This window comes from Mytilus californianus, unplaced genomic scaffold (assembly GCF_021869535.1).
Source record: "Mytilus californianus isolate M0D057914Y unplaced genomic scaffold, xbMytCali1.0.p SCAF_8, whole genome shotgun sequence".
Taxonomy (NCBI): domain Eukaryota; kingdom Metazoa; phylum Mollusca; class Bivalvia; order Mytilida; family Mytilidae; genus Mytilus; species Mytilus californianus.
In genome coordinates this window covers 62887144-62898073 of record NW_026262734.1, presented here as the reverse complement: position 1 = coordinate 62898073, position 10930 = coordinate 62887144, and the positions used below count along the sequence as shown (strand labels likewise).

The following is a 10930-nucleotide window of genomic DNA, read 5'->3' as shown; positions in this document are numbered from 1 at the left end:
CAAAACTTTTTTGTGAGTTTTGATATAGGTTAACAATTGGTAATTCTTGTTTCTCGATAATTCGATTTTCTAATTTAAACATTGAAAGAAACGACTTGCAATACGATATCATAAAACTGTTATTTTTTACTAAATTGATCTGAGTCTTTTGCAAAATTCTAACAGATGTTATATCAAATCACATAACAGTAGCATATACATATAAAGACTTGCACACTTCAGCCAAAATAAAAACGTATAATGTATCAATACATACAGTACGTGTTTTCTGGGGGAAATGAGCATAAAGTAAGCTCAAAACATATTTTTCGGGTATTCAAATGCAAAAAAACAACATAAAAAAACAAACAATCGTGAACAAACTAACTTAAAGGGTCTAAGGAGAGAAGTTCAAACCGTCTAAAGTCGTTATTCCTAAATGTCGTGTCAATCTTACGTTAAGTGCAATCCCATGATTTATAAACTGAAATTAAACTCTCAAAATGTATCATTTACACTATTCCAGTGACAAAACACTGGCTACCTGACGTATGATATTCTGATTATGATTATGGGAAACTTAAAATGAAATGAAGAGAAACACCACCCTTAACGAATGCTATAGGGTTAGCTAGAACGATTCAAAACATGTTATTTACGTTTATATACATTTGAAATTAAAATTTGCTTATCTAAAGATGACAGGTTTGCATCATACAAATGAACTTAATCTTAGTTGAAGGCCTCACTGTGACTTTAAGATGAAGAACAGTACTAAAAGCGCTGTTCCTTTGATTTTTGTGTGTTTTTTTTTTGCTGTGCATGTACTGATTTTGTGTCATGGATGGATACCCCGTATCCTTTGTTTTTCTATGAAATAAATGTACTTTTTCAATGAAATATCTGTCCGCAATTTTTTTTTATAGAATTAGCTAGATAAGATTTACCAAATACACTTTTTAAAAATGTTTATTTCAAGTTAAAACATGTCACCAATCGAAAGGGACATGAAATATCAATGATATTGGACATAGGGTACTTAGGTCAAATAAAAAGAAAAAAATCGAACTATGGCAAATTATGAATCATTTATCCATCTGGAGTAATGTTTATTTATTTTATTTACATGTGATAAGGTGCATGTCCATACTCTTATCTCTGTATTACAGTCCCAGCAGCTAAAAAAAAAAAAAAAAGTATTGATAAATATGATAGCACTATCTTTTTAAAAGATAAACGTCGTTTTTATTCAATGATAAAACAAAACTCATCAAAGATTTCGGGTTTATTATTTGGTACGCAAGTTGTGCGTTTCGTTTACATAAGATTCATCAGCTGCGCTCGAATCAAAACAGTTGGAAGGTCAAATCAAATACAAAGTTGAAGGGCATAGAAAACAAAATCCCTTAAAGTTGTGCCAGAAAGGCTAAGTTAATCTATGCTTGGGAGTAGATAAAACTTTAGTATTTCGAATGTTTTAACATTTTATAAACAGTAAATTTACAGAAAATAAACATATAAATAAACTGTTATCTCCTTACAAAAGATGCTGACTACTGAATAAAATTCCTAACGCTTCAATTTCAATTATTATCCATTTATATTTAATCTTACCATTTATTGTAAAATTTAATTCAGCAACACCAAGACTATTTTCTGCCTTAGCAACATAGGTGCCTAGCTGGAACTCCTTGAGGCCTTCTATTATCAGCTTGTGATCTGTCTCGGTCTCAGGATAAGAGAAAAAACCCTCATAAATTAGATTACGATGATTAGAAGTACTTTCTCGCATAATCCGCTCTCTTCCGCTTTCAGTCTCCTTCCACCATGTGACGGTTGGGGGAGGTAGACCTACAAAGAAATAATTATTGGATACATATACAGAAACTAGAGGTTATATGATATCTAAATGACTATAGTTTGAATCTAATCACAATTTGCATGCTTATTTTCAATAGACACCTATCTATTGTTGAAGATCATATGCTGATTTCTAGATATCTGGGGTTTCGGTCGTATGGAGATTAGCCCCACGTCTCCTTTTAGTTACAGTAGTTAATTTGTGTTGTATGATTGCTGTCGCACCGATGTTTACCAAATGACCAATTTGATTAATAAATAAAATGGCTAGATGATATACACAACAAGACATTCTGGTTCTTTGTCATTGAGACAGTAACCTGACAAAAGTCCAAGTAAACGGACGTTAATACGCAGGGTCTTAACCATCCACGAAATAAAGGCATCTTAAAAATTTATATTCAGAGGCTTACTGTGGGATGTTTATTATACATTTGTCAATTTTTAACCGGATTTTCGAAGAAAATATCGGTTATTGATTTGGGGATGTACGGCGGGCGGGCGGGCTGTCGGGCGGCTGCCAAACAGTGTCTCTTCAATAACATGAAAACGCTGTGATGATTTTTTTCAAATTTAGATATGTTGTTTCTTGTGACTAAATGAAGGTCAAGTTCAATTTTCATGATTTTAGTATTTCTCCTTTTTGAGTAATCGCCTTTTTTAATATCCAAAAGTGGTATTTTTAAATATTTTTCTCTTGTTATCATATTATGACTTAGCGTATGGTAAATGTCTTATCTCACAATAAAAATTGGAGTGACAGATTTATTTTAAAATTTTCTATTTCCTAAGTGGTGAAGATTATAAGCTATATTATTAGACATTTTCAGTATGATTTTCATTATTAATTAGATCTGGGAAATATCTTAGCATATGATAATCATTGGAGTGACAGATTTATTTGAAAATTTTCTGTTTCCTGATCTGTAGGACTGTATGTATAAAATTTTAAATTTACTAGTAGGACTGTATAAATGAAGTTTGAAATTTACTGTTCATTATATGACATTTTGTAGATAATTAAGTCTCCCTAAACCATATATAATCTTACCCCCATTCCGTTCAATTTGAGAATGTGCTTTTATCTTGTAAACGGTCTAGATCCCCACCCCTAAACCATATATATTCCTGTATGGGACAATAAAACAAATCAAATGATATATTGGGGGAGTTCCCGATTTCACCCCCACCCCCCCTTCTTTTTGAAAATTGGTAAACGGTCAAGATCCCCACCCTGAAACCATATATATTCTTGTATGGGACAATAAAACAAATCAAATGAAATCAAAGGCGAGTCCCCGGGGTTACCCCCACCCCCTCCTGTTTGAGAACTTGTAATCGGTCGAGATCCCCACCCCTAATCCATATATATTCTTGTATGGGACAATAAAACAAATCAAATGAAATATAGGGGAAGTCCACGGGGTAACCCCCACCCCCTTTTTTTTGAAAACTTGTAAACGGTCGAGATCCCCACCCCTAAACCATATATATTCTTGAATGGGACAATAAAACAAATCAAATGAAATTTAGGGGAACTCCCCTGGGGTAACCCCTACACCCCTTCTTTTTGAAAACTTGTTAACGGTCAAGATCCCCACCCAGAAACTATATATATTCTTGTATGAGACAATAAAACAAATCAAATGAAATAAAAGGCGAGTCCCCTTGGGTCACCCCCACCCCCTCCTGTTTATGAACTTGTAAATGGTCAAGATCCCCACCCCAAAACCATGTATATATTCTTGTATGGGGGAATAAAACAAATCAAATGAAATAAAAGGCGAGTCCCCTTGGGTCACCCCCACCCCCTCCTGTTTAATAACTTGTAAACGGTCGAGATCCCCACCCCTAAACCATATATATTCTTGTATAGGACATAAAAAAAATGAAATATAGGGCGAGTCCCCTGGGGATCACCCCCCCCTTTTGAGAACTTGTTAACGGTCGAGATCTCTACCACTAAACCATATATATTCCTGTTTGTCATTTCAAGAAGATTTGAATGACATACAGGGTCAATCCATAGGCGTCATTTATGCATATCACAAACCAATTTGTACTGGACTTTGCCCAATGTCAGGCGACTATGGGAATGACGAATTATTGGAGCTTTGTTTGGGAGACGTAACAGCATCCTCTTCGTAACAGCATCCTGTTACAATTATTTCTTGTTACTCATAAGTTTTATAGATTTTGAAAAGACATTGTATTAATGATAAATAAAATTTTGGATTTTTTCTTCTTTTCTTTGGTAAATTGTTTGAAGAATTTTGTGGCAAGTTTGTTTGTTATTCTGTAAAAACTAATTTTCTGAATGCTATATTTTTTTTTTGATGAAGTTAACTCCTTTAAAAACTAAGCTTTTATTGTCTATTAATAAACATATATTTAGATTTCTGATTATGGGCCCAGTTTTCAAGTTAGTCCAAATCGGGCTCCAAAATTAAACTGTTTGATTTCAACATAAATTAAATATATATAGGGTATTTGAAATGCTTAATCTAAACCTGTATTTCTTTTCATTATAAATAAGATTGAGGTCCAAAGGGTCCTAAATTAAACTTTTGTTTAATTTCATCAAAAATTGAATTCCTTGGTTCTTTGATATGCTGATTCTAACAATGTTTGAGTGTTAAATCATATATAATTTTAGAGAACTTAGTCATCACTGGTTGTTGTTATTATATTATTGATTATGATTTGAAAAATTGCATCATATCTTTTTTTAGAGAACTATTTATCCAGTTTGAGATATTTCCCTTTGCACAGAAAATAATAGATAAAATTAACCTGTGTTTCATTTCAACATAAATTAAATATATGTAGGGTTCTTTCAAATGCTGAATCTAAACCTGTATTTAAATATTAGATTTTTGGGCCCAGTTTTCAAGTTGGTCCAAATCAGGGTCCAAAATTAAACTTTGTTTGATTCAACAAAAATTGAATTATGGGGTTCTTTGAAATGCTGAATCTAACCATGTATTGTGAGATTTTGGATTGTGGGCTCCTTTATCAAATTGGTCCACATTGAGGTCCAAAGGGTCCTAAATTAAACTTTTGTCTGATTTCATCAAATATTGAATTCTTAGGGTTCTTTGATATGCTGATTCTAAAATGTACTTAGATTTTGGATATTGGACCCTAATAGGTAAATGTCCAATTTCAAATGTTTCAGTTCTTTAATCACATTCATTTTGTGTCACAAACCTGTGCTGTGTCAAATATTCAATCACAATCCAAATTCAGAGCTGTTTTAAGCTTAAATGTAGTGTCCATACTTGCTCAACTATTCAGGGTTCGACCTCTGCAGGAAAATCCGGTTTGCTGTCACTCTGACAGCCTCTTGTTTAATCATTGGTTTATCTATATAACTTAAAAAATAATCGTAACCATTTCGTTTCAATTAGTGGCTGTTCGTGTATGTACTTTCATAATTTATAATCCTGGAATTTCCAACAAAGTTGAAATGAAATCATGCCGAACACAAAGAACCCCTGATTACCCCCCCCCCCCCCCCATATCCCCCCCCTTTTCCCCCCGAAAAAAGAAACCCGCCACCCCGCATACCAGAAATGCATATAAAACTTTTTGAAACTCATCAAATCACCAGGCTTACTCTACTTGTGCGTAAAACTGAAATAATTTACGCGTCTGGCGTATCAAATCATAAGCCTGGTACCTTTGATAACTATCAACTTTGAATAAAATGAAATGTGGGATATACCTTAGGAAGACAGGATCTAAGCAACAAAATAAAACCAGAAAAAAAAAACATTTAATCGTTTACTGTAAATTAATTGTTAGTTGATTGAGAACATTTCAGTATATTGATTGTTATTACGCAACTGTAAGAAAATGCATCTCAAAAAAGAGGACTGATCGATTAATTGTTGTTTTTTTACGCAACTTTCAGCACGCTTAGCTATATCCCGGTGGAAGTGGTGGAGGAAGCCGGAGTTCCCGGAGAGAAACACCGATCTACGGTAGGAAAACTGACAATCCTAGTCAATTAAGATAGGAGTCAAAAGCAGCTGCCACGAGCGGGGTTCGAACTTACAACCTCAGTGTTTACAGGCTAGTGAAAGATGAACTACAAAGACCAGACCCCCCTCAGTGCTTGTGTGTTTCATTTGTGGTTTATTATATGCCATATACTATTAATTTACCATTAACCAAGACCTCCATTTCGGTAACCACTTTCGTCCAGTAATGGTTTAATTCTTCTGTTATTGTTATAACTGGTTCCGAAGTATACTTCATTTTTGGTGGAAAGAATTCCAATACCTTAACTTCTAATTCTGTACTTATCACTGGATCGCCTATACCATTGTCAGCTTCACAAAAATAAAACCCACTATCAGATTTGGTCACTGATGGCACATCCAAAACAGAACCCTGAATCATACAGTTAAAAATTTATCCTTAATTTCTGTCTTCCTTTATTGAGATAAATGAAATGTTTTTATCTGAACGCTTGTATTTGTCTTGCTTCTTAGCTTGATAGGGGATTCATTTGGATTAACTCATTTACAGTTTCAAACACGACTAAAATATTTGTGTTTTAGTTAACTTTAATTCTGAATCGATGTTGACTTTTGGAAATGCACAAGAAAATATTTTTTCCTGTACTGTTCATTATTTTGACAAAATACATTTTTACGTACAACGACCGATATAAGAGTAATCATAGGCAAGATACCAAGTAAGGCAAATATAATACACTTAGCTTATATATAGTAACTACTAGTATTCTTTGATAAAAGCGAAAGCGAGACATATCAATCCTACATCCCGTCGGCATCATCAACATTTAGGTTCAGTGTGTGGTCAATTTTCTTTTATTGTTATTCACCAAAGACTATGCCAAACATTCATCTGATTTTAAGAATCTTGAACAGCATGATCAAAGGAGCCAAATTGTGAAACTATTTGTTTTCTGTTTTCTTTATTTTTTACAGATCAATGAGTTTAGTGTATTTTTGCAGTTAACTTGCACACTGTTTGGGGTTATCTATTATGAATTTTTGACAGAAGCTTTTTATAATACAGATATAAGATCTCAAGCAAAGTTTTGAAAACGTATGAGGCTGAGGTATATCAGGAATACGTCGAAAATAGACGAATGGAAAGAGCTTTTAATTAGCTTTCTATGCTATAGTATTTGCACATTTTTAAATCAATATGCATCAAACATATTCAGTTGTACAAAAAATAGTGCATAGTACATCCAATGCATTTGTCTTGATAATGATTTAAACCAAGGAAATCTACAAGTACGCAAATGTAACACTCATATTTGAAGTACGCAGATAAACGATGCAAGTTAGATAAATTTTATAATCATGATTTCCTAACAACATTCAGCAGTAAATAAAAGATTGAATACCAAAAATTAAAATAAAACAATTTGAATTTTTTAGAATAATATTAAAGCGGTATCGACACAGCGATAGAAATAACGCTTGATAAATCTGATGCATCCGAAGAGATTTTCTCAATTTACCACCAACGTTCCATGAGGACAATAAGAAATATACATATCATTACTGGATTGTTTGTCACGTAATGTCTTTGTTATTCAATAGAAAAATACAGGAAGAAGAAATAAATTGTAGCTATAATAATAATGAGGGAAATAATAAAGAAAAATCTGTTAAAAAGCACCCGAAAATGGAACAAGGTTAATTTTGATGTATAATTGATTGGCTGCGACATTTTAATATTCACGTCGAGCGTGTATGCATGATATACTAAAAAAAAAACTATTAGGTCCGCAAATGATTTTTCATGGCATTGGGTATTTTGAAAGTAAAATAAAAACAATATAGTGTCTAAATGAACAGTTGGCATTCACCTCAGATACATAGTTGTCATTCCCTGTCTTTTTCCATACAATTTTTGGTTCTGGAACACCGGAAGCCATACATTGCAACTGAAGTGCAGCACCATCATTCAAAAATAGTCGCCTATCATAATTAAATGTGTATGCACGATCATATATCAGATCTTGTATTTCGGACATAGCTGCAAAATATATTAGTCTTTTTAAAATAAATTTCTCTAAAGGTTGTGCGTAAAAAGGTTAGTATTGACAGTAATGAGAACCAAAAATATATTTCGTTTTTACTTGTTTTAATATTTAAGCCTTTGTCAACGTATAATTGTTTATCCAAACAGAAATTTCTCTGGAAACTTTGTTAAAAACAATGATATACATTGTAATAGCTATTTCTGTTGAAACAAATATTGATACCCTGTATTCCGTCAACAAACACTGTAATATTTTGTCCAAGTTGAAACAATATGTCAGAATAGATCTTCCATTTGGAACTAAAACTATAAAGGAATTTCTACTCAATGACATTTGCTCGATTTAACCACCGATTTTAAATAGTAAGTTATAAAACACAATAAACTGTATGCTGGTCTCTACTAAATATCATTACGTGTATTGTGGATAATCTTACAGTGTTTATATTTCACAACCCCTTCGCTATGTCTGTGTCTGCAGTGATATTTTTGATTTCAATGAACTAATCTATGTATTACTGGTAAATTATTGAATCAAGGATTTCGTTACTACAAATTACTTTAACCTTTTACTAAATTCTTCCATAGATACAAAGATTTGGTTTTGGAAGTTAGGCTGTACCTGTAGAAGCGAGATAGCACATTCTATTTTTACGGTGATGTTGTTTACCGAGTCCGTAAAATTTAATGTAGATATTTTAGTCTTAGATACATGAGTTTTTATAAGTTGCTAATGGCTTTGAATTAGCTTTCAGAAACTGCGAGTACTCTCACATTTGTACTATGTATCTTTTTTGTTATTGTTAGTATCGATCTGAGGAGTTAAGCCCTTTTCAATTGATTTTTATAGCTTGCTCTTATGTCGTACTGTTACTACACTGTTCAAGGTTAGGAGGAGGGTTTGGCAAACATGTTTAAACCCGCCAAATTATGTATATGACTGTCCCAAGTCATGGTATGTAATTCTGTGCTTGTCGTTTGTTGCAGCAGCTGTATCTCATATTTGTTTTTTCGTTTATTGTTTTGTGCATAAATCGGAAAGAATGTGAAAACTCATGTTTAGAGAACTTAATGTAAAGTTTGTAAGTATTAAGCGGATATTGCGACTCACAACCCCAAGAGTTGTCAGGCTAGAAATATAAAAAATACAAGTTTGTATTACAGTTATAACAGTTAATTAGAAGACATTTTTATAATGTGAAAAACTCGACGTGTAGTATACTTAATGTAAAGTTTGTAAGTATAAAGCGGGGTTTACATATCAATCAAGTGCGCATGAAGGTTGAGTAAAATTTATCATCTTCTTATTCATATTTGTTAATTTTTTGGTAATACCCTTTTGGCGAGGCTCGGTAATTATGCATCTCACCATTGTGTTGTTGTGCTGTGGTCATTTTTTGTATGCTTGTCTTTTATTTGTGCTCATGTGCTGTGTCTATATGCCATTTTGTTTTCCTTTGTTGACATATTTGTTTGTTTTTATAGTGATTAAGATTATAACACAATGTTGACTGCCCTGTTTTTGACATTTTTACCTGTTATGTCTGTTTGTTTTGTTCACAAATTGTTGTCAATATAATGGAATTGATGGGACTGTCATACAAGTGGGAGATTTAGCTACATGTAGCTATAAAAACAAGGTTTAATCCACCATTTTTTATATAAGGAATTGCCTGTACCAAATCAGGAATATGACAGTTGTTTTCCATTCGTTTGATGTGCTTGAGCTTTTGATTTTGCCATTTGATAATGAATTTTCCGATTTGAATTAAGCTTGGAGTTCGGTAGTTTTGTTATTTTACTTTTTACTTATTATTAAACAAATATTCGGAGGATTAATTACTTAATTTAGTATCAAAGAAATAGAAATTTTCAGAACTGTTTTTGTGTGGATCGTGTTAACTTTGCTTATTCTTTATGTGTTTGTAAAGTGTTTTGTGAACTGTTGTTTGTCTGCTCAGGTTTTGTTTCCATGGATTTGCCTGATGTCTTTGACTGATGATTTTTGAAACTACACTTAGCATCTTTTCTCCCTTTTAAAAAAAAACTTGCTCTATCTTACATTCGACATACCCGCCGGCTGAAGGAATCATCGAAAGCCATAACTGCAATAAAAATTAGGTGTAGAAGATATATAGTAAAGATAAATTGGTATAGTATTACCCATTTAAGAATGTCATTCTGAAGGCATTAACTTGAATCAACAATATTATTTTATATGAACTGATGAAGCCTTCAAACTGCTTTGTTTCAATTGTCACTGCTGATTCTAATGCTGACGAAACGCGTGTATGATGTACTTTATTATAAGCCTGGTATCGGTTTAAATTTAACTTTTAACTATTGTTCATATTGCACAAGTGTGATATATCTGGTTGGAACGAAATAACAATTTAAGACTCATTATCGGACTTTAAAAAATTACGTTTTACAAAGAGCTATCAATCCAAATTGCGATCAATTATCATGTTTTATTATCATATTGATATGACCAAACTTAAACATTATCCATTTGATGGTAGTGTGCTGTTTACATTTATTATAATGAATTAACAAAGAATCGAACGATACCAAAGGGTTATTCAAACTCATAAGTCGAAAACAAACTGATAAAGCTGTAGCAAAACACGAAAAACGACCATAATACAAACAACAGTACACAAAACACAACTTTGAAAACAAGACTGAGAAACACGAACAACTACAAAAACTGCGGTGATCTCAGGGGCTTTGGAAGAGTAAGCAGATCCTGCTCCACAAGTGGCATCAGTCGTGTTGCTCATGTAAGTTCAAACCTGTTGATGATTCTAATTAGGTAACCCTGCTTTTGGTCTTAAATCATGTAAATTTTTTGTACACAATGATCATATTCCAAAAACAACAAAGAAAAACAATTCTATTGCTTCTCTAATTTATTATTCTATTTTTTGAAACATTATTATAATTATAATTTAAAAAATAAATAGTAAGAATTCAAAATCTTTTTTGTTGAAAAGTTAGTTTTTTTCGTATATTTGAATGGTTGCCTGTATGTCGCTTCAAACTGTACGAGGACCTT

General features: G+C 32.6%; 1 protein-coding gene across 1 annotated transcript; it reads right to left on the bottom strand.

The window, feature by feature from the left end:
• Positions 1 to 1047: 1047 nt before the first annotated feature.
• Positions 1048 to 7860, bottom strand: LOC127711555 (lachesin-like). The gene is made up of 4 exons (XM_052217641.1): positions 7697 to 7860; positions 6009 to 6237; positions 1594 to 1830; positions 1048 to 1157 (listed from the first exon to the last, which is right to left on the bottom strand). The coding sequence occupies exons 1-4, from the start codon at positions 7763 to 7765 to the stop codon at positions 1132 to 1134; spliced, it is 561 nt and encodes a 186-aa protein (XP_052073601.1). The 5' UTR covers positions 7766 to 7860; the 3' UTR covers positions 1048 to 1131.
• Between the last annotated feature and the right edge of the window lie 3070 nt (positions 7861 to 10930).

Excerpts from the sequence above, each read along its gene's own strand:
- LOC127711555 (XM_052217641.1), bottom strand. The coding sequence starts at position 7,765 with ATGGCTTCCGGTGTTCCAGAACCAAAAATTGTATGGAAAAAGACAGGG. Across the intron at positions 6,238-7,696 it reads ATGACAACTATGTATCTGAG|GGTTCTGTTTTGGATGTGCC; the intron begins GTGAATGCCAAC and ends TGTATGATTCAG. Across the intron at positions 1,158-1,593 it reads ATTAAATTTTACAATAAATG|CTGCTGGGACTGTAATACAG; the intron begins GTAAGATTAAAT and ends TTTTTTTTTTAG.